The sequence below is a fragment of the Lepisma saccharinum genome, chromosome 3 (assembly GCF_977018435.1).
Source record: "Lepisma saccharinum chromosome 3, izLepSacc3.1, whole genome shotgun sequence".
In the NCBI taxonomy this organism is placed as follows: Eukaryota; Metazoa; Arthropoda; class Insecta; order Zygentoma; family Lepismatidae; genus Lepisma; species Lepisma saccharinum.
In genome coordinates, this window is record NC_139231.1 from 39440243 (window position 1) to 39465769 (window position 25527).

Below are 25527 nucleotides of genomic sequence, written 5' to 3' on the forward strand. Positions count from 1 at the left end.
AACAAAGAAACTGAATGTAACAAATGCAAAATGTCCCAGTTTCAATTCAATCCATTTATCTGGATTGAAGAAACCAACAATTCACATATCCCCATATCATTGTATGCTTGTCCTATTGGTACCTCTTTTGCTGTTGAGCAATTTTCTTGAAGAGGCAATTTTATTGAAAGAACCTAATAGAACAAGATACAGCGGTATGAGAAATATGTGAATTAAAGATATTTTAGTAATATACGACGTCTTAAGAAAGGAATATTCAGCTCCAAAGTACTTTGTCTAATGCTTGATACCATTTCCCTATTACTGGCAAAAGAAGTTAAAAATATTGACATAATGAAAAAAATTGACTTGTTCCCAAGTGTTCACCGAGTTCAGGCATTTGCACATAGATGGCTCTGTTGTTGGCAAAAAGAGTTAAAAATATTGACATATTAAAATAATTGACTTGTTCCCAAGTGTTCACCGAGTTCAGACATTTGCACATAGATGGCCCCTGTTGTTGTTGCTTATTTTTTTGGAATATCTCTAAAACAGGCAAATTTTGTTTACTGTTTTCTACAATTGGCAATACTGATATGTATTAGACACCATATGTAGTGTCATTCTCATAGGTGAAAAATCATATGTTTATGATGTAAGAAATGAGCGGGTCACAGAGCAATTCTAGAAGAATTACATTGTTTTAATATTAGATAAACAAATTGAAGCTGGTATCCAATTGAACTTAAACCAGAAATAAATATGTGTGTATGTATGTATGGGTGGCCTAGTTTTAAGTATGGCCACAAGAGGGGCATATTTTTAACAAAATTATGGACAACAATCTCTCAGAAGTGCCTTTTATAAGTATAGCCTCATCAATCTGAGGGGGTCATACTTTCTCATGGAATCCATGAGGGCTTTTTTACAAAAATCTTGGATTATACGGGGTTTCACACTAGAGCAAAAAACTCATATGGCCATGTTGAGCTAGTTTTAAGTATAGCCAAACCTGCTTGAGGAGAGTTCATACTTTCTCGGGTTTATAGTACAGTCAATACCACTACTCCTGTCTCTGTATGTTCATCCTTATCTCACTTTCTGATTTCCTTTTTTGGCATTTCCAACTCATTTCTTTCGTTAATGTTCTTGACGTTTTTGCCTATACTTAATTATTTCACGCTTTATGCAGTTTTCTTCCTTTCTATTATATCGTATCCGTTCTTTTTTCATTGATGCCAATTATCATTATTCGTTCTGGCTCCCTCATGCCTGTCCATAGCTCATAATTTTCTGTTCCTGCCTGCAATCTTTTTCAATCATACTCGGGCCTTTCTCTCCTTCGCAGCATTTATCTTCTTACCTATTACCCTGTTGTGTTCCTTTTCTAATACCTGTTACCCTCTTTATGCTGCCTGTTGCCTTTTGCGCTGTTTTTCCTGCTGTCATGTACTATACATCTTTTCGCTCATTTCCGACTGCCTATCAACTCCTTTGCTCTCTTTTTCTGCTCCCTCTTACCCCATTCGCGCTGTTTCCCTGCTGCCTCTTACTCTTTCAACTTTTTTTCTGCTGCCTGTTATATCCTTGCGCTCTTTTCCTGCTGCCAGTTATTCCTTTAAGCTCTTCTACTGCTACCTGTTACTCCTTTACGCTCTTTTCCTGCTTCAGGTTACTCCTTTACGCTCTTTTCCTGCTGCCAGTTACTATTTTACGCTCTTGTCCTGCTTCCAGTTAGTCCTTTACGCTCTTTTCCTGCTGCCAGTTTCTCCTCTGCGCTCATTTCCTGATACCTGTTACTCCTCTCGTGGTGTTTCCATGCTGTCTCTTACTATTTGAGGCCTCCCCGATGGCACAATAGTAGCGTCGTCGCCTTGTAATCAAGGGGTCCCGGGTTCGATACCCGGTGGAGGCACATAGTGGTTCGGATTCCACTTTAAACTGTAGGTCCAGTCCCGATTAGCCCCTTACTGTGCATAAAGTGGACTTACCAACTCAAACTCTTACTATTTGAGCTCTTATTCTGCTGCCTGTTACCCCTTTCGTGCCTTTCCTCGTCACCTGTAATCCATTTCGCGGCCTTTTACAGCAGCCATTACTTTCTTATCCTTCGCGCTCTTTTCCTACAGTGCTTTACAGTTTCGCGCTCTTTTCCTGCCGTCTGTTTCACTTCGCACGATTTCTCCCTCTCTATGTTACAATAATGTAGAGAAAATGTTCTGCCAAATATTGCTCTCACTTCCTGCCGCTTTTAGCTACAAAGACCTGGCTAAACTATTGATATTCAAAACATTTTAACATTACTCAATAATGTAATTATTTGAAGTTTAATGCTCTACTGCAACATATTACCTAAAGTCCTAAACTATTTAAAAAGTTCTTGTGGTTGAATTTATTTATTGCAGAGTGTAAACAAAAAAATGACGTCTATGCGTGTCTTCAATTTTTGCTACCATGGTATCACCTGTATGATGTGACATTCCGTTAGCTTTACGTTAGCAAGGCCCAGCAACCAGGTTATTTCGATTAGAAATGACGTAATGCTCTTTTGGATTTTTGCGAGGTCTACTGCGTTTTCACAAAGGCCACAATAAAATTACAAAACAAGCACACTGAATTGCTTGCTATATTGACGGAACCATATCTATCAAATTCTGAAGAAAATTCTGTAACCCAGTGTTGCCTTTCCATCAATTTGACACTAAAAATTATCACGATCCAAATAAAAGATAGCGAATGCAAAAGACGGGCAGTAAACACAGCACTGGAGGGCCATAATCCCGGGTACATGATAAAATACCCAACCGTGATTCGTAATGGGTCTAGTTACTGCAGAAGAGAGTTCATTCGGCGCAGTTAACCACGGTGACCGGGGTCAAAGAATGGGGAAGCAACATCAACGCATGCAGTGATGATGGTGGAAAGCTCCATTTACATGTATGGTCGCCCACAGAGATCTACATCACAATTGCCGATCACCATGTTCATTATTTGTGTTTTAGGCGTGACCCATTTGGTATGTCAACCTCTCTCTCCTGCACGAGCTCTGGTGGCTGGACCACCATTTAGGATAATCAGTGGACGGTTTCAGTTTTTGGTTGTTTTACATTGTTCAAGATAAGAACTTCATCACCATAAACATTGCATGTAGTCAAAGTGTTTTCAGTTACTACTATCTGTTGCCGATGTTAAGGGGCTTCACCCCTATCTTTGGGACTTAGAAGGAGAGGGCACGGATTGGGAAATTAAGTTTGGAACGAGACTTCCTGCAGTGGTAGGGTAGGTACCCTTTAGTATTTATATGCCAAGGTACTAGCGCGCACTAGCCAGTTATTTCCGACAAAAAGCGCTGCAAGGTTTCGAAGCTTTCCAAGTACACCTCTCCAAGTGCACCAAGTTCGTACACGTCTTTCCCAGTATCAGTTTCACATGCCGAAGGTTCTAGGTTCGATTCCAATTCTATTACATCTACATTTTTAAAATTTTATAACAAAAATATTTGGCGACAATTGGGAAAAAAATACGATTTTTTGCAATATATAGTTGCTCGAGTTATGGAAAAAAAGTAGACGCCGTGTGAAGCTGATACGTCATCACCGCACCACCACACCACGTGACAACCAATATCAAACCAATATCTTCGCCTCATGAGGGGTACTTGGAAAGCTTTTTAGCGGAATTAGCTGGCTAGAAAAGAAGTAGGATGTGTAAAGTGAGCGAATGAAAATAGCGAATGTCGATTTGCCTACATGTGGGCTGTAAGGGTGCTCAATAATGAATCTCTGTTCCATGTGGTACATTCTGGAAATCGCATTCTTGCAAGCTAACGCGGCTATGGCGCCTATACCATACCTAGTACACAAACTTAAGGTGTGTTGTCATGTGTCGAGGACCGATTTACTACCTTTTTAACTTTGCCAAGTGTTTCAATTCCTTTTGATAAGGAGTTCATCTCCATGAAACGTCTGGTTAAAAATATTTGTGATTAAAATTATTTGAAGTATCAATATGTAGAGACGTGAAGTTTTTGTTTTATTTTTCCTTAAATTTCGATGTTATTTTTTACTGCATTTCAGGGTTATTTTTTACGGTTTAGGGCAAAGTTCTGTGTTACTTTTATATGCATTTTACTGTTCTTTCTATGCTTAAGATTTTTACATTGTATTAGTTGTGGAAAACTGAGACAAATTTTAGTTTTGATGACAAAAATACATTATTGCTTACATTTGTGAGAAATGATCACATTTTCCATTTGGGAAACTATTTCATCTCATCAGCCACTAAATATGAAATGTTTATTAAATGATAGCACCAAAATCTTTGTACACAATCACACACATCACATTTCCATAACAATGCCACAAAATCTCTCTACGACCTCCAAATACCGGAATGTGTACACACACACACACATGCCACACTCCCCGAAACACAACACATGCATCTCTGAAAATCTCCTACAAAATTTCCCTTTTGGTAAGACACTGTCAGTCATGTCTGCAGCAAACCGCAATAAATGAATCGCCATAATCTCTTTTGAATCAAACTATCACCAGCTAAACTACAAATGACATAATAGCGCTTCAGGTAATTCTTTTTGAACAGAATAAGTGTTATATTCAGTTTATATTGCATATTTCGAGGCGTGTTTTCGTGTTATTCCAAAAAAAATGGCATAATTCGCGTTATTTCGCGATTCCGAAACTGTCGTGTAACAACGTGATATTTGGCGACAATAATTTCCAGGAATGTACCAGCATAGTCACATGACTTCCTTGCCATTTGGCGCTATTGTTTTCGATCAGCCTCGTAGGTCGAGCGCGTTGATCGACTCACGAAGGTTCCGGGTTCGAACCAAGTTTTGGTAAATGTAAGTCTTATCTTCTCCAATATCATCTAAAAAGCAAATTATTCTCACATTCACGATTAGCAAATTATGTCATATCCTCTTCATCATTACATATACGTGACGGATCCATCTGTAGAAATTCCACCTTGCATCCAAATGACTGATCATCACGCCAAGATGTAGCAAATGTCGGAATCACGACGAGAGTACGATGTGTTAAGTTACATTTTATTTAATTGACACTGATTTTTACCGGTTAATTGTCCTTCTTGGATACGAAACAAGCGACCTGGGCTGTGTGTGACAATCCTTTCAAGGAGGGTGGAGAAGAGGTACAGAATAAAGAGCCTTCCATTAAAATCCAAGCTCGATGTTTTTTTATTACAACTACACAGAAACTGCATTTTGTTTTTCTAACTTTTAAATGAGCGAGGCGTGTACAGTCATTTGGGTTATTATGTTGAGTGCACGACAGATGTACGCGACGCTCCATTATATCAATTATGCACTAACCTGATTTGTTTACTCAGATGAACAAATGAAGCTGTGCACTCGAAAGAAGATTTTTCTACACCTTTCTCCAGACGGAAAGAGTTCTCTGTGATATGATAACTCTTAGGGTAGCGATATGCAAGAACAAAATGGGGACTCACCTGTACTTCCTGCAATGAAGCAGCCTTCACCGTGTTACACTAGCACCCAAGGATCCATAGCAGACATGTACACATGAAAATCTACCTCGTGTACAGTCACGTGCAATAAAATTGAGACCTGAATTGTGCTATGTGTGTTGCTTAACTAGGAAGCTAGTATTTGAGAATTTCTAGGTGTCTTCTTTTTCTGCGGGTGATGCACATACAATCATCAAATATGTTATTCCATGCTGGTCGGACTTCCAGTTCATGATCCCTCAGGAAGTATAAGAGCTGTTAAATGTCATTTTTTTACACATGGGTAGGGTGTGCAAGTAGGGCCCTCGGATTCTCGATCTAAACCATTATGGAGATGATGTGATCAGCAGCATGCTCTGGCCATCTTTACCTCCTCATGGTTAGGCTCCCAGAGACAAATTGATTGAAGGATGGGTGAGCCCAAAAGCAGTTTTAAGCAGATACACTGTAGGGGAAATCGATCGAGTCTGTAGCAATCAGATGCCATACCCACTGGATCACCATGGGTGCTATTGAGAATAATTAGATTGTTTCCATGGTAACTGCCAACTCCAGCTTCGGTCCTGGAGCCAGGATCTGGTCCCTGAAAGTTCTAGGTTCGAGTTGCAGCTATGTCATTTATGTGCGTGGATCACCAATTCCATCTAGTCATCATTCTTCCTCACTGTCATAATAAACCTTAAGATGACATTACGTAATCACAAATGCAAGTCCACAAAGAATATCCTGATACTGATATTTAAACTCTATTGGACGGTAATCGCAAGTATAGTATAGTCAAGTCATTTTCGGATCATCTCCTGCTGACTAGCCCTGCCTCTCTTACTTTATTTCGCTTCCTCTCTCTCTCTCTTCTATTTTATTTCCTTCTTTTACTTCTCTCACTATCTTTCCGTAAATATTGTTCAGTTCTTTCTCTCTCTCTCTCTCTCTCTCTCTCTCTCTCTCTCAGCTTATCTTAAAACGTTTCTACTTTATGGTGACCTGTAAACATGACGCAACACAGTTTACATTTAAATTTTGACCCCCTTAATAATTTCCCTCTGGTGACCACGGAGTAACCGTTCTACACCAACTGACGATGAATATACAGGTTATGCAAGTAGAATTGCCACCCAGACAACAGAAAGAGCGTTATATTTACATTAGTTGTCTTTACGTATAGGTAAACTCATGGGTAATAAACTTATAGGTAATAACCATGTTAACGCAAGCAAGCCTATGCCAATCTTTCATGTGGGCTGGAGCACGCAGAAACCTATGACACTCAAAAGCGTCTCGTCGCCACAATCTGAACGTCACATAAGAATCTATCCATGTGACTTGGATGTCCGTCATCCGTATAAAGTTATGTCAAGACAACCTTGATATTCTTATTCTGCGTAAAGCTCTACAAAGATAACCTAGCCTGGATGCCGCGTAAAGTTCTACTAGGATAAACTGGATGTCTGTCATCGGAACAAGTTTTCTAAGATAACCAGTTCTACAACAATATCATGATATTCGCCATCCAGATTAAGGTAAGGTAAGGTAAAATTCCCTGTGCATATCGTATAAAACCCCACACTGGCTTTTCGGGATCGAATGTAGGCTGTGCCAGTCTAAAGCAACTCGCCTCTATGAAATGTACCTTTTATATGTAAGGGGACTCACCCCTGTGAAATAAGGAGAACACGAACGACGTTCAATATTTAACACTTCTATTGACTGGACATGGCGGGATCATGGTAACAATAGAAAGGATGTTCGTTTACCTGTATATTCCTGTAGAGACTGGGGGTGAGATCTGTTATTGCGATCTATTTAAAGGGGATTCAAATTTCCGATCGTTAAAGCCGTTGAGCCAGTTCCATCCTGTCGTTAACTGTACTTTACTTTATTTCATAAGATTTCCTGTCGATTCCCGTGTCAGCGGAGTTTAAAGATCCAGTGGAGGTCGCCGGTGTGATATGCTTGTAACAAGTTACTTCCAGCGCTTCAGCGGGACCACTTGACGAAGTGATCAGACTATCGAGACAGGGGTCTCGGGTTCGAATCACGCCTTAGCGCCGTGCAATGATGTCACAGTTAGGGGAAGTGGGGGTAGGACCCGACATATTCTTGATCTCGGCCATTTTGGAGGCGACATGACCAGCACCACGCTACGGCCGCCTTTACCCCCAGGCACCCACTGATTTGAGGCTGGGTGAGCCCCAGAGCTGTTTTATGCGGAGGCAAGGACGAAAAAATTCTGATCTTAGTTCACCCACATCAGGAATCGAACCCGGGTCTCCCGCGAGGCAGTCAGACGCCCTACCGACCAGACCACCGCGGCGGTTCTATCCAGATTAACACTTGTCCAATTATGCGTCCTCGTGATGCAAAAAGTAATTTTTCATACTTATTCAAAACGGTACGTTAATGGTACAACACTACAGTATGGGTAGAAGTTTACCGTCGCAGAAAGGATCATCTTTGCAAAGAGGCATTGATTAACCTAAACCAGGACCAAATTAGGAACTTCCTCCGCCTTCGAAATGACGCTTCCTTGCGTCCCGTCAGCTATTTCCACGAGAAGTGAAGAGAGTTTCTGTCTCCAGAAGTCGGTGTCCAAGTTCTGGAAAGACTCCAAAGGGCCTCCCCTCCATGGAGTCCCGCGTTAGGATGAACTGGAACCATGTTCTCGGACATCTGGACGACCAGACAGCATCTTGTGGGGGACTCTGGTAGTTTCTGGCAAGTCCGGTTCAGAGTTATATCTCCTCCTTTTTTTATTGCCCGTGGTCCTCCGACTGCGAGTCGCCATAGGAACGCCGCTGCAGATAACCAGCGCGTGTGATATATGGAGGCGGAGGAGGAATGTAATCGGGTTTCCAGTGGCTAATCCTGGAGGCAGGGATGCTGGTATGTCCTAAGGAGCATCTTTTGCTGCAGCGCTGTTGTTGGTATAATGGCGACTGGAAAGTTGAACCAAGTATATCAGGAGGCTTAAGGCCCACTTCAGATGCTAACATAAATGTTGTGTAAATGCTTCCAAAGATCTTATAGCAGACAGGACTTTACAGGAAAAAAAAATCATGTGACATTTGGGTTAGCTTTGGCGATTACAATGTATAATGTATACAACAAGAAAGGCATGTTGATTTGTGCCATGTATCTTGAGTGAACGGTGTTCACTTTTCAAACAAGTAAAACATTCTTCCATATGTGTACTGTGTACCTTGTAATGTATGTATTTAAGCAGCGCCATTGCTTTCTACCTAAAAACCATTTAATACGAAACGTAATTCCTTTCGGTTGAATAGTTATCGTCTTTTAAAAATGTGATGTGATGCATTGTTTACATTTCACGCGGCCGCCATTACATCTGCAAACGTGACCTTGTGGTCGCTTCAGATTGGTTATGTTACGAAAAATGCTACAGAAATAGGATGGATCCTATCGTTCAGAAATGACATGGAATATGCCATGCCATCTGAAATGCCATAAAAGTTTTCACTTTACAAGGTAGCATTTTGCTCATGGCAAAAATGCTAACAAGGGAGGTTATCTAAGTGTCCCCCTCCGATTTCCATGAAACTTGGCAGGTGTATAGAGGAGCCCAAAGGGAGAAATACGTGTTTTTGTGTTTTAGCTAAAAAGAAAACTGTTTTAGGGGGCAAAACCCTCCTCAAATGTCAAGATGAGGACAAATTGAAGTGGGGATCTGACCCCGAAATCACGTAAATATGGCATAGGAAGAACACGCACACATAATTGGAACACACACAGCACAGAGCTGTGTTTGCCAGTGATATGCACTTCATATCTCAAGTGTCCCACTTGTGTATCTGCCAGTACTATTAGCACAGAACTTCAACCGCCATCGTCCTTCACGATCGCACTTGCGTTTGGTGCCGACAATTCTACAGTTCTGTGCTGCGTGTGTTCCAATTATACCGGGTGGTCCAAAAGTCCCGGAACGGACAAATATCGTGAGAAATACACATCGAAGCGGTAAAAGGAAAAAAATACGTGTTTAATAAGTGATACAAACATTTACGCTTAGAATTGTGAAGTCGCATCGGTATCATCCGTTCAAAATAAAACTAGTGCAAGTGCTCGTCGGAGACGAGTAAGATCGTAGACTTGAATACTGCGAGGAAATGATGCTATGATTCGACAGAAATAATCGATTTCTGTTGTGGACTTGTTTCTTCGATGAAGCTACCTTTGAGTTGAGTGGATCTGTCAACCGGCATAACATGAGGTATTGGGCCACTGAGAATCCCCACTGGATGAGGGAGCATCGTACACAATACCCGCAAAAAGTTCACGTTTTGGCTGGAATATTGTGTAATCGTATTATCGGGCCATACTCCATTCATGGCAATTTGACATCTGAAAAGTTCGTAAATTTGTTGACCAATGAGATAATACCTGAAATACAAACTATCGTATGGGATGCATTCGCGAATGTTTGGTATCAACAAGATGGAGCTCAAGTTCATTTTGCTTTAATTGTTCGCAATGTGCTGAACAACGATTTCCATGTGGATTGCTAGAAGGGGCACCATAGAGTGGCCACCGAGGTCACTCGATTTGACACCTCTTGATTTCTTCTACGGGGGATACTTGAAAAGTAATGCCTTTAAAACCAAACCCAATGATATCGAGGAATTGAAAGACGAATTCATACAGTGTCAAATGCAATTAGTCTGGAGATGTACAGAATGTTTCCAGTGGTGTGTATCTTCGGTTGGGACTGTGCCAAGAAAAGTGGGGACACCAATTTGAGCAGGAAATGAATTTAGGTTAGCGAGAACACCGAATGATGAGAGGCGAGGGGACTCACCTACAACAAGCACCCCGATGGTGAGAGGCGAGGGAACTCACCTACAACAAGCACCCCGGTGATGAGAGGTGAGGGAACTCACATACTACAAGCACCCCGATGGTGAGAGGCGAGGGGACTCACCTACAACAAGCACCCCGATGGTGAGAGACGAGGGGACTCATCTAAACCAAGCACCCCGATGGAAACAAAATACTACTACGTCCACGTCGTTGTACCTGGGTTACGCTAAATGTAGTACCGAAACCCGTTATTTTTTTATTTAGAATCCGATTCTACAATACAGAATGGGGGTTTGCATTTCAAATTTCACAGTTGCCCCCCGCCTCATCCCCAGGGGGCGGGGGTGGGGAATCAAGTATAATATCATTGAATACCTGTCTTTCACATATTAAACACGTATTTTTTCGTTTTCCGATTCGATGTGTATTTCTCAAGATATTTTGTCCGTTTCTGGACTTTTGGACCACCCGATACGTGCGTGTTCTTCCTATGCCATATTTACGTGGTTTAGGGGTCAGATCCGCACTTCACTTTGTCCTCATCTTGACATTTGAGGGGGGTTTTGCCCCCTAAAACAGTTTTTTAGCTGAAACACAAAAACATGTATTTCTTCCTTCGGGCCCCTCTATACACCTGCTAAGTTTCATGGAAATCGGAGGGGGACACTTAGATAACCTCCCTTGTAAGTATAGTGCTTTCGTCTAAAGCGGGCTTAAATGAACTGACTTTTAGGATTATGGAAGAGTCAGGTAGGTAATGTTGAACTCGGGGTGTTCGCAAAAGCACAAGTATGAAACGTCTGGCAAGTTTCAAGAAAGTTTGATCGACCATAGCTTGGGGCTACCATCTTCCATGTAATACTTAATATACTTCTTTTGTATTGCCATTACTATAGAAGCTGTTGTTCACTAGTGGAATATCTTCCTTTTTGGTTTGTTTGTTATTTGTTATAAGTAGAGGTTAGTGTTATTTGCTTTAACTTCATTCTAGAAATCAAATAGGTCTATGAATTAAAAAGTAGGAAGTCAGAGGAGTGGGTGTGTGTTTTTCTTATTGTTGATTTTAAATATTTGTGTATTAAATTGTAATTTCAGTATTGCTGAATAAAATAATTGGCAAGATGTGAGATATTAGCGAACAGTAGTCATCCTCGTGTTCGCCATTATTTCGCGTTGTTAAATGAAAGTCCTTCCTCAATTTATCTATTAAAAATATACAATAATTATATAGCATGTTTATTGAGTGACATAAACAATGATATAAATAAACTTTGTTTGAATTGTTTGAACTGTTAGTTACGTGTTTTATTGGACAACATGGTTTATAGTTTGGCTTTTATTATGTTTTATATTTTCTTGAACAGCGGCGACGATTGGGTTCCAGAACTGCGGGAGCAAGGTGCCAGAACAGGGTAGGGGAGAAGGACAGTTTACTTTCTTTTTATACATAAGGTTCATCATAGTGTGGGGGCAGTTGCCCCCTTACTTGCCCCCCTCAATCACCAACTCTACTCTTCAAGGTAACAAAGATCTTGTTTAGAAATGATTCGTACTTACGGAATTGAGTTTCTGTGTAATTTGGCCGCGGTGGCTCAGTCGGTAACGCGTCTGACTACCATTCTAAAGGTCCCGGGTTCGATCCCCGGCCGGTTCAGATCCGGGAACTTTTCTAACGGTGGAAGCGGCCCCGGCGCCTACCCAGCGTCGAATAACATGGGTACCTGGGGGAAACCCTGGGGGGTAAATGCGGTCAGGGGCGTGATGCTGATCACATCACCCCCACTCACGACCGGATCAAGAAAGTGTGGGGCGTTACCCCCACACCCCCTATACGCCTTCATGGCGTGGTGCTAAGCACAGGGGAACACTTTACCTTTACCTTTTTTTTGTAATTTCGGAAGGTCGTAGAAGTGTTTTCTCGGATTTTTAAATATATTTGGCCGCTAAATCATATATTTCTATAATAATGTCCGATGCACGACAGCTGTTGCTTGCATTTCCATCCATGTACTTGAACCGGATGTTGCGAGCATCTGATAACGTAATAATCCCCGGTAAGTGTTTCCAAACACACAGTTTTTTTCACTATATTACCCAACCTAAAGCAACCTAGCCTAACCTTACCGTGATGGTGAGTGGGGCTATCATGAATGGTTTTTGAGGCTATTCGTGGATGATTATACGATCCAGAATGTTTTTTGGGGCTATGAGTGAATGGTTTCTGGGGCTATGCGGGAATGGTTTTTGGGGCTATGTTGGAATGGTTTTCGGGGCTATGCGAGAATTTTTCTGTTAACAAGGTTGAAACACTGCTTTGCCGTTTGAAACACAACGCTAGTCAAGATTTGCCCGCCACTTTGCGTGTTCAGGAAGCGAGAAAAGAACGAACAATAATTACTCGATATGTCGAAAATAGATACTAATTTCGTTAAAAAAGCTAAATCCCTTGTTAAACAATCTTTCGCAATGCAGAATAGGTAAGTACGAATGTCCAACATTACAGAATAAACGAGTTACAGACATTTCCCGGTTTTGATAGTTTTACCCTATTTTGTTTCCGTCGGCGTTCGCTTCCCCATTGTCGCTCTATCAAGTTTCACAGCAATCTGTTGCTTCGAACGGGCTCCAGAAGGCTCCGAGTAGGGAAATTTTAATTCGCAGCGCCACATTTCAACCTGGTGGTGAAAATTTGAACTATTTTTTTTCGTCAGCATTTGCTTCTCCATAAGCCTCACTACTAAGTTTCACCGCAACCCGATTCTTCATACGAGCTCCAGAGGGCTTTGTGGTCACCCAGTATAATTCAGTATAATTCTATTCCTATTTATATATCTTTCCTTAGGACTAGGTACAGTAACAATAGGCCTGATATATTTTACTCTTAACATGTCCATTTATATGCTTGACTTCATTAAGTTCACATTTTTAGTTAAGTCTTGGCATTTTGTAAATGTGTCGTTGCGGATCACGTTCACCAATGATATTGATTGTGGGATTAGGCTGATGTGGTTGTTCTGCCCAGAATTTTAATGTTTCCCGTTCCATACATTCGAATAGTTTTCCTGGTCAAGTGCCTCTCTTATTTGTGCGTTGGGTACATATCTGTCGGCTCCAGAGATTATTTGTAGTGCTTTATTTTGGATGCTTTGGAGTGTTTTTTCTTGCTAGCATGCATTAATTTACATTTACGAATTTCGAGTTTACTCTGTACCTTTATAGAAGATAACGTTAAACAATGCCTAACAAAAACTCGGATAAGCATGACCACACTCTCCGAGGGGTAAATTTGAATCGTACAATTTACATGTTCGCAGACTTTTCCCCCTCGTATTTCCAGACGTCCGGTTAGAGAAAACTCACCACCTACATTTTCACCATAACAAAACCTCACGTCAGTTCCTCACCCACAGAACAACGTCTCCAGTTGCGCTTACAGGAAAGCTTCTGAGTGACCGAGAGTCAACAAGTGTTGGCGGCCCACTTATGGCCTTCCATTATATGTTCTAACCTTCATTTGTTAATATGGCTTCGAGTTCGTGCACGGTACGGTGGAGTTTATTCTTTTGATGATTTGGATTGATTTAAATCAGGTTGATTTGTATCAAGATTTAAATAAATAATTTATAGAATAATGTGCATAAGTATTTTGTAGATATCACAATCACTTTTACACATTACTCTCGTAATCATTTATGGTGTTTATTAGGCTCTAAGATAGAAAAATAAAGGAAATAAAATACATGTACTGATGGTGTGAAGCTCATACGAAGGGAAATGTAAACACAGGATTTCTCTTGATTTAAAAGTCAACAATTTTTATAGGCAAAAATAGCAAAACATTTTGTGTAGAAAAGTATACAAAATACATACTAATCATGTTAAACCATCAATAGTGTCATTATCATTAAACTGTAAATAAACATGGCAGCTGAAATGTTTGAAAATACCATTAAAAAATTCTCCAAAATTCAGCTACAGACTATAAAAATATTTAAGTTAATATTTTTAGTTACACTTATAGAGCAGATCCAGAAGGTTTATTATCACTGGAAGAAAAGTTACTGAGAATTATTATAGTTTCATTAACACACTCAAGAAACATTTCCATAGTATGTATAGTATCAGAAACAGAAAAATGTTTATTTATATATAATTATTTAATTGCTTTAAATAACTGTTCAAATATTTTACAGGGCCGTTTACTAGAAAAAAAACATTTGTACAAAAAACATATATCTATATGTATGCTGCCAAAAAAGTGTTTTTTTAAAAAAAAAATCAAACGAGTCGATTTAAATAAAAAAATCAACAAAATGATTATTTTAATAAAAATCATGATTTGTATCCACCCTGTAAGAGAGTAAGTAATACAGTCTTGCCATAAAGGCAAATATTCAAGGTGTGTAAAAGACTCGCTACCCTACGACCATGATAAAATTCAAGTATAATTCCAGGTTTTGAAGGCGAACGTCCCACAAATTCAAGGGTACAAGCGGGTATTTTCTCTACTTCAACTTTACGTATGACCATCCCTCGCCACCCACACTCGCACACACTGCCATTGCACATACTCAGACACGAAATCCATCTACTATAAACGCAGGTCACAAATGTTTCATGCATTTGAGGCTGGATGAGCCACGGAGCATCTCTACATATAAACACACTTGCAAAAAAAGAATCATTTTATCCTATATATATATAGCCCAAATCCCACCACTCAATGACATAAATGTTCTCCATGAAGTAAGCCCCGGAGGCGAAAAATGCCCGATTACGACCCCCCATGGAATTGTCCCAAAATTAAGAAACACTCAATTGGCCATTCTTTAAGGGTGAAAATGCACTTTTTTCACGTCCTTATAAACAGTTTCCATGGCTTTTATTTTTCCTCTCATTGTTTGCTTTAATTCTTAATTGTAGCTAGACAATTATATTTCTCACAGATCACACACAGATGAATGAACTCCTGGTTTTGAAAGGGTGCCTCAAACAAAGGTGACATCTACATAAAAAGAAGATTCATTCCAGACACAATTACGCATATATTATTATACTGAATGCGAAAATATCTACATCGTGCTTGTTTAGGGGTATAATAACAAACATTTTTTTAAAGAGGAGAGGTAGTAATTTGATGGGAAAAGACGGAAAACAATTATTTTTCAATTTCGTTTACAAATGTGAAAATGACAAAAGATGTAAATATTGCTTTTTCAATTTAGTGTCGCTATTGAATTCGTTTATTCAAGAAATCTAACTATGTTGAAATGGTTATTGCTTACTCACTTTATTATTAAGAAAAGTTTTGAATATTGAATTCCATATTAGAGTCCGTACACATGTAAAGTTACGTTCAAAACTTTCCAAATAAGCCAAACACGTCGACGAGAGTACGCAAGTCCTGTATATATACAACCACGCAGCGAAAATTCATGGTTGCCACTGCCAGTAAACACGAAGCCCTTATTAAATGTAAAAAATATGTGACATTTGTTCGACACTTAATAGTTCCCATAGTTAACATTGAAGAAAAAAATCTGGGCAACCTTCTCGGACAGCAAGTCTCGGCCTCGTCTGGATTTTGCAGACGTTTGTCTCATTCTCTTCTCGACAGTCTCAAAGGGTCTGGCCGCATTATCATTCACAACATCGTTTCAAGACATTCCACTAAACCGTTCGTGTACAAAATGATTTTAGCGCTGCAAAACTTTCTTTAAAATAAAAAAAAAGTATCCAAAGTGCAGATTTGAGCACCGAACGGTCGGCGAATTCATCTTCCACGCGTCCAGCTTCCACCCTGACACATGCGGATCTATTTACCATCTGCTCACACGTGGCCTGGAGCAAGAGGGATTGCGACAAAGGACAAAGGGATATTCGACCGCGCATTTGTTTCCAGCGGTGGAGAGGAGAGAGAGAAAAAAGAATATCAATTCGCAGGTGCGCGGTCGTAAAGCATTTCAGAAATAAATAATATCCTTTTATTCCCACACGACGGGGGAGCATAGGGGAGGGGGGCTTCATGACTCTAGATTACAGACAGCCAAATGCTACAAACCCAAAGTTTAATCTCCGTTCCGTGCAATGTTGCTAAACAGTGACTAGATAAAATCCCTTTCGAGTAGAGAAAATTCCCTTTTTATGTAATTGTTTTCTCGTTAAAAGCGATTTTGTAAATAATACAAATTGTATTGGTATGTTATTTTTCATTTGGATTTATTCTACAGGGTTTCTCAAAATTATGTCGACAACTCTGACGTAAGAAAGCTTACACGTCAAGACGATACCAGATTCAACCAGTAATTTCTCCAAAACCGACCGATCGACTTGTGTGCTAACCGAAGTTGTGCTTTCTCTTAAGTCCTCTAAGGTAGCAGACACTGAAGGCTTTCACAAAACCCCAAATCAATAAAATAAATCTATCAGCGTACGACCGGAAGCTCTTACCATTCAAAAAGAAACATTATTTTCTTTTCCTCTATGTTATCAACTGCACTCTGAATAACCCTATTATTACGAAATATAAATTTCTGCTACTTGTGAAACATTCTCGCTTTCTGAGTTAATCACAGCGATGATGATCAACGGTGAACTGTTGAAACATGAAAAATAAACGAAATGAACCCTTACACAGAACCCTCACGTTTGTGTAGAACCTTGGACTTTAGAGCGTGCCAGTAACCACTCGTTCACGAAGTAATTTCCTTATTAATGCAGAGTAACATTAATATCATTAGTCTTTTTAATGATGGCAGTGCTCACAACCGCCATTCTAAGTATCTAAGAGCATTCCAAAGCTTACGGCAAATATTTTTCAGGCAACTAATTTTCTTCATCAGATAACTCATACAAATGACTATGCAAATGAACATTTCGCATCACGAATAACAGTATCGAATGTTTAAGTAACTTACTTAAAATGCTATGATGGTGGATAAAACAGTTGCATTGTAATTAACAGGCCCTATGTTTCAATCCCCTTTGAGCATTAAATGGATTTCTACCATTTTTTCTCATTTCGGTTATTTTATGTTGCTTTTCTACTTCTTGGGTTAACTGCCACGATAGGGCAAACACAATGATAAAGCCATGCTTTGACCAGAGTTCGAACCCGGGTCATCTGACTACACCGTAGGTAATACTGACCACTTGGAGGCCAACAGGTAAGTGCCACATGCTTCCACACCCCAGTTGAAGTTTTCTAGATGTAATTATTATTTACGTTATGCGGTTCAGTATTATATAAGGAATTGTTAAGGTCATTTGAAAATAAAACCCTTACAAAAATATCTGACCTGAAAGGGATGAGGAGACAGGTGATTGGAGAAGGTTCCACAATTTACAAATACATAAATTGAATTCCTGGCCATTAAATCAAGAAGACTTAGATGGGGAGGCCATGTGTCACGAATGGGAGATGAAAGAAGAGTTTATAGGATTCTTGTTGGGAAACCTAATGGTAAGAGACCTGTATGAAGGCCAAGACGAATATGGAGGGATAACTTTGGGATGGATCTAAAGGGAATCTGTAAGGATGGAAAAGATTGGATTGGTATTGCCCAGGATAGCGACAATCGGAAGGCTTGTGTTTCGGTAGCCCTAAACCTTCGGGTTTAAGAAGGCTAGAGAGTTGGTAATATTTCTTCTTTACATGAATATTCATTATGGTGTATCGAAAAAACTTTTTTTCGAAAAGTTAAGGTGGCTAGTGCGGAAAAGTGGCCATTTGTGACCAAAAACACGTCTGATTTTTTTTAGATTTTTTAGAGGTCGTTTAGGTGGCGCGCATCGACCTTGAAGTTTTGATAGTGATTTGGTTATGCAACACGCACAACAATTTCACAGAAATTTCACAATTTCTTGATCCCAAACCACACCGGTGCGTACACCTTCATTACGTAGTATGTGTGGTTTGGGAAGGAACCATCGATAACTGACGGACCGATTTCTCCCACACCACTTGAGAGATCTGATTAATAGGGTCAACAAAACGCATTCTTCGCCCATCCTGAAAATCTCCTGCTGGCTTTAATAACAGACCAAAATCCAGAAATAAGAAGTCTTGGTTGGCAAAGAATTAAGAAAGCAAGGGGATTGAAAAAAGGCAAAATAATTCGCACTTTTGTTTTACCAACCATCAATTTTAATGCAGACCAATACTATGACATGGTTGATTGGGCTTCATGCTCCCTCCACGAGCCTCCGTTGACCAATAATATTACAAATGAAGAAGTAGATGACTACATTAAAAACAAAAAAATAGCGGAAATTTAAGTTCCCCTGTCACACACAAGGAGTGGAGCGACTTGTGAAAATCATCACAGGGGCTGCTTCTTCCGTTTTCGGCGCCAGCTCACGTTATGGCTACATCAAAGCGAAATTGGAATCTAGAGAACATATACTGACATTTCGAACGAAAAGTGACTATAAAGTTCAAGGAGAAAACTAGAAGAAAACCTTGGCCTGCCCCTTAGTAAAATTATGTTTTCCAACATAATTTGGGTGGGTGTTTGGGTGGAGCTCGCAGTCCAGCCACCTCCTCGTGGTGAGCTCTGGGATATTTTCAAAGCATAACAAGCTATGAAAATAAGCGAAGCGCTGGACAGTAATTGAGGAAATGTTAGCAATTAGAAAGCCAAAATATTTTATTTGGAAAACTTTCGAATAAAACACAAAGTCGAAACCAATTGGAAACCATCAATAGAAAAAATTGAATTTTTAGCCTCAAATTGACAATTTTTGACCAAAAGCATACGTAAACAGCACAGGAAACCACCCCTGAGGCACGAATGTAACATATTTGCTATTAAAAAAAACAATAAATGACCATAATGCAGAAAAGAGACATGAAATAGCCAAATAATGACATTTTTGTGTAATTGTTGTGCGTGTTGCATAACCAAATCACCATCAAAACTTCAAGGTCGATGCGCGCCACCTAAATGACCTCCAAAAAATCTGAAAAAAATCAGACATGTTTTTGGTCACAAATGGCCACTTTTTCGCACTAGCCACCTTAACATTTCAAATAAAAGTTTTTTTCGTTACACCCTAATATTCATCCAAAAGTTGATACAACCTGTCAAATAATAAGTTACCTTTCTAGTTTTGCAAAACCGGAACACCGGTTTTATTTACAAGGTTTACATTTCCTCCCCGGCCCTGCAAAAGCTAGCATTCTAATTAACAGGTGCCGGGATCGATTCTTGGCGGAGGCACATTGAACAGTGGTTCGGATTCAGTCACGCTTGGCTTATCTCAGAGTAAACAGTGAACAAAGAAATTTCAATTTCGGATCCCAAAAAAAAAATCCCTCTAAATTTCCCTCAACACTAGCAACACTGCATCCAGGAGTAAAAGGGATTGCTCGCAGTGACGTCACACGCGAGGGCATATCAACTTTAATCTTTCTCCCAGCGGGAGCCCGAGTTGCCCTTCCATTAGTGTCTCGATGTACAATTACCCCTATCCGGGTCAAAAAGTTTTAACGTGGCCGGCCGCTGATAATGCCGGCGAAGTAACCAAACATGTAGGCTCGGCTTGGAGCCTCCCTGCAACCCTCCCCTTTCCTAGATGTAAACATGTACTTTGCGTGACTTACTACCACTACTATCCTCTGGTCCACTCTAAACGCATTAATGCTTTTGAGCCAAATATTTATATGGGATGTTTGGGTTTTGTCGAACAACATACAAAATATTACGAGTTTGAACTGTGACCTTTATGCAAGAAACGGTCAACAAGCTTTAATATTTAGAAAAAAACGATGTGTCATTAACTATAGATACAAACAGAGTACCGGAACCTTTCTTCTCAGAAAAAAACTCATACAGCATACAAATTTCCAAAAGACATACATTGGATATCCCTTGGATATTCGTGTCAAAACTTCTGGATATCCAATATATATCCAGGAATATCCAATAGACACCACTGGATATCCGTTGGATATTCATATCGGAAGTTCTGGATATCCAATAGATATCTATTGGATGTCCCATAGATATCCATTTGTCCGCATACGTGATATCCAGGGGATATCCAGAAATGGATATGTGATGGACATTTTCGGTTACTTTTGGACATATATAGTGGTATTTGTAATAGTGTTGTGAAAGCTAGGGAAGTAAAAGGTGATAGCTGTAAACTCGTAAGAAACGAAGAGATGACAAAACAGAGGAAATACAGAAAAATACACTTATTTGCAAGATACGAACAGCTGTAAAGACTCACAACAGGGTGTGTACAATTTTGTAAAAACAAATTTTCTGACTTTTCCAGGTTTTCCAGACCAGGGCATTCTTTCAATTCATGCACAGTATTTAAACATGTGTATAAAATGTCACTATATTTTAGATAAACATCAAACTTTCCCAGTTACACATTAGAACATTCACTTCACATGTTAGTTACAAGTAGGGCTCGGAAGTTGAAGACCTAAAAATTTCCAAAAAAAGACGTATGAAAAGACCTAGAAATATCAAAAAGCACCTAAAAACGGAAAAAGGACGTATAAATGTGATACAAATTAATTAATAACTATAGTTTTAATTAAGTATTTAATGAATAGAAAGAATACAAAATTCTGGTGGTATGGAACATACAGTGCGAAAAACTATATGAATGAAATGCATCTTCTTTCAGTCCAAAAATGTTTTTCTCTCGTTTCATAGATGGTTAAAATATATTTATGTCTTTCTTTTTTTTAATTTCTTTACTACAGAAAGGATGTTTAAGAGGTGATGATCTGATGATGATTCGAATTGAGAATGGGCAGTAAAAACGTAATCGAAAGAAGGTGAAGTTGCAAAAGAAAAGCCGTTAAGACCTAAAAACAGGCTAAAAAAGGACCAATAAGTCAAAATACTCCGAAAAACGCAAAAAGTACAAATAAAACCCACCTTTTTCTGGCCTACAATGACCCAAAATGAACATATATTATGTTGGGCCTCGTCTTGGACACTAGGAAAAAAGAATTTTTCCTCAATTTCCGAGCCCTAGTTATAAGTAACAACGAGAAGGGAAATTGAACAGAAAATGATAGTTAGACTTGGGCACCAAGGGCAAGGTTTTACGAAATACTTGCCACGTATTGACTAATGGTAAACAAATAATTAATTACAACAATTAAAACACAATTATAGTAAAATTTAGTAATATATATATTAACCCTAATATCAACCAAATACAATCCAAAAATTGCAACAGGAAAGTGGGAAATGCCAGCATCCATTTTCTGTAGTAGGTTTCAATTTGAAAATAGTTGGCCTCTTTTCTTAGTCTAAAATTCTACTTCTGGTGTACACAGGAATGTTGATTTCCCCAGAAACGCAGTAAATTTCCCTGACATTTCAAGAATTTTTCCAGGATTTCCAGACTGGTAGACACCCTGCATAAATTCCATTTTATACAGAGAGAGGGAGAAGATTGGAAGATGCCTTACACGACATCAACAAATTATCACACAGCGTAGAGTACATCGAAGTACAGACGGGATAAGAGCAATAACAAAAGCCGACGGTCCAAACACCAATAATGAAAAATCCAAGAGTTCACTAAAATTGGAGAAAAAGTGTTGCCATCAAACTACCCTTGTAGCAGGGTAAATTTTAAAAGTAGATAGTGGAAAGGAATCTTGGCAATCACATTCACATAAAGAGATCAACTGTACCGTTAGAATAAGCGGAGAGATTGATTTTGCACTCGGTTATACAAGTTGAAGTTAACCAATGAAGTGAAAATGAAGTATAACAACGGGGGAAACGGAGCGTGTACTACTTATAATTTTGTCAGTGAGTGTACTGCAGATTTACTCAGTGATAGTCTACTTCGAGCTCATCTTTGAGCAGTTTGTCGTAATGTTATCAAAAGATATACAGATGATTTGATTGAGAGAAGTGGATTCCTGTCTGGCTAATTTAAAAGCACAAGGAGCAATAATCAGTGGTAAAGTTTCTAACAAATACAGTGCGGTCAACGAAAACCGGCCCCGAGCACAAATATGAGAAATGTTACAATATAGTGACTGGTCTATATGGAACCCAAATGTCAATCGTGTCTTTTGAGTTGCATAACTGTCAGGATACCTAAGATCCACTCCACATGCCCTAACCTAACCTAACCAAACCTAATCTTAGGTTTCCTAACAGTTATGCAACTCAAAAGACACGATTGACATTTGGGTTCCATATAGACCAGTCACTATATTGTAACATTTCACATATTTGTGCTCGGGGCCGGTTTTAAAATATACGCACGGGGACCAGTTTTCGTTGAACGCACTGTATTTTATCGTTCAGACCTGGTTTCGACGCTGCGAGCGATCTAAAATACACTTTCTATTCTGTATGTATGCAACCACATGGCAAAGATTCAGGGTTGCCACTGACGTTTTCACTCTCAGAAAACTAACCAGTCAAGACTAAGACTAGTCAAGGTAATAGCAGACCTGTATAGTGTGAATGGTTGTAGACAAAGGCATAAAAATAGAAACTGCAACATAATGCATAGACATTTCACATTTTCTAAAGGTGTGTTTACTAGCATGATGTTGTCTCCGTAGGATATTATCGTTTTTAGTATGTCGGCGGGCAGAAGAAAATGACATAGGCCACCAATACAAATTGCTATATAGAAAAAAGAAATTAACAAACCAAAAAATATATAAATTATAGTATGTATGAAGAACTCACCGTTCTGTTTCCTATGTTCTTCACTTTGCAATCGAGGTAGGCTGTTTTGCCTACGAGCGCTGTGATGTTGGTCGGCACAGCATGGTCGAACGTGGGGCCGGTTCCTGGGGTCGGCACTTCCTGCAGAAAGTCGGTCCGGAACTTGCGAGAACCAGAGAGGGGTCCCACACCTGCGGCAGAAGGAAAGAAAGAATTAGGTAAGTGCTTGGCTATAGAATGAAACTAAGGTTAGCAAAGACTTAAATAAAATCCCAACTTCAACTGGAACTCGTTTGACTTCACATTATGATTGTCGTCTTCTTATTTTGCAAAATATTATCCGTACATCAGAATCTCCCAAAGAAGAGTCAATTTCAAAGAAATGTGCAAGAACAACGATGATTTTTTTTCGGTTGGGACCAGCATTCCATACAATAGTACTGAAATAACAACGTGCCAACTGTCTCCATAATTATGTTCATGGCGACCTACTGTATTAATAAAATACTAGTTTTGAACTATCCATTAAAGCACTTGTCTAAATTTTCATTTAAAATAATGTCCCGGCTAGGTTATGGGCTTCAGCTTTCTTTCAGTCATATTTTATTGTTTGATCTATAGGTCCATGTGCAGTGGCGGTGATTGGGTCCCAAAACCGGGGGGGGGGGTCAAAACTAGGGGAGCAAAGACAGTATATTTCCCTTTGTAGATAACATTTAGCATAGTGCGGGGGTAAAAGGGGCGAAAAGTGGGGGCAACTGTCCCCTCGTTCTCCTTTCACCGCCACTGTCCATGTGCACCATTCTCATTACTCTTCTATTAAGGCGTTCTTCACATCTTCCTTAATAGACGAAGTGCGGACACCAGTGGTGACGGGAGAATTTTCAGCCGTCCATAGATATTTGGTATAAAATTATTTGTTACACTGAAGTTTTTGTAAAACATCCCTCGGTTGCTCCAGTTGTGATTTTTCCCATTGTTGGTTGCTCCCGAACTAACGCTAAATAAAAAAATGAGTTTCAACATCAGCACTGTACGTGTCAAACCGTTTTGTTACCATATCCTCAACTCAGTGATCAATATTTCTAGATTAGCAAGCTTTCGGGAGGGACCTTTCTCTTTAGTGTGCTTTCATACATGCACGGGGAACTTTACCTTAACTTGCCCCGGTGAGCCCATGCCTGGCTACGCCGATGTGTTCACAAAGAGACTTTGTTTTAGTGCCATGTGAGATTCAAGAATTGAAAGAAAAAACTCCACAAATCCGTTTCGCTCAGCGCAAACAATGTAAAAAAAAGAATGAGAAAAATTATCGGGACCACGGTACCCATTAAACCGTGAGTGACGTTATGTGCTGTTTGATGAAGTATCACTACGTAACATCGTGCTAATTCATTGAACCTTTCATGATCTTCTGTCTTTATCTCAACATCCACGGTTAACATAAGCCATGGACTCTCAGCACAATGAAAAAAATTAGGACATACCAATCAAACGCTGTTTTAGAATACAGTGGTCATTTAATGTACACGATGGTGTCGAAAACTGCAAACACTAAACAATATGTTACATGGGGATAATAGTTTTAAACTTTCACTAGCCAAGAACTTACGGAAACCAGCTAAGAAATGGGGACTATTAAGTAATTGTGCACGGTGATCCGTAAGTTTCGGAAACACTCGATTATAACAAACAGGGGTGAGGAAATATTAATAAAAATCATGATATGTAATATACGAAAGAGGGAAAACTTTTCATCTTGAAGTTGCCATCTTGGCGTCAAGTTCGTCTTAAATGGAATGGTGGTCATGTGGCATATCGAAAATGGCCCAATGTCAAGAGTAACACCATGGCGTGTTTACTTTTAACGAAAATTTAACCATTATGCCTTTTGAACACCCAACTGTTAGATCAACTTGGTATATGGTGATGTTAGTTGTACCCATATCTCGAAATGTTTTCAACTGTCTGAGTGGTGTTCGTTGAAATCTTCTGCAATTACATAATAAGAACGATTTCCATCTCATTTCCTTGCGTTGACACCAGAGAGCATTGATTCGCAGGAATCTGTTAAAATCACTGTCGTTTTACCCTACGACATCAACAGGTAGACTGGTTCCTCAAGCGACACAGAACGTTAAAATATGTACATGATGTAGTGTTGGTTTTGTAAAACGTACAACTGTAAATTCAGTCCTGAAGGGTATTTCTCGATAGCACTGTTTACCCCTGGACAACTGAGGACCTATATATTGCATACAACTTGTCGGGTTTGAAGTACCTTGTAAACAGTGGGCCGGAGTGAAAATTGAAACAGAGTTCACGTTCGATTCCAGAAAGAAGCATTTCCCCAATCCAAGCTGATTTTGACAGCATCTTAAGTAATCAGCATCAGTAGTGGGCCTTCCAATAAGTGCTTAATAGATTTCTCGTAAATACACCTGCACAGTATAACCGGCCACAGAGAATTAACACGGTCCGGGAGTCTTTGGGTCTCCCCATCTCACATCCCTTACTCATCTCGCAAAACCCGTTTCTG

The 25527-nt window shown here is 39.6% G+C and overlaps 1 protein-coding gene across 1 annotated transcript in view; it reads right to left on the reverse strand.

Moving 5' to 3' along the window:
- dpr8 (defective proboscis extension response 8) overlaps positions 1 to 25527 on the reverse strand; it is a 541693-nt gene that overhangs the window by 168112 nt on the left and 348054 nt on the right. Inside the window, exon 2 of the mRNA XM_083119818.1 lies at positions 23010 to 23179. Coding sequence (XP_082975944.1) covers positions 23010 to 23179 — 170 coding nt within the window. The remainder of the gene's footprint in view (positions 1 to 23009; positions 23180 to 25527) is intronic.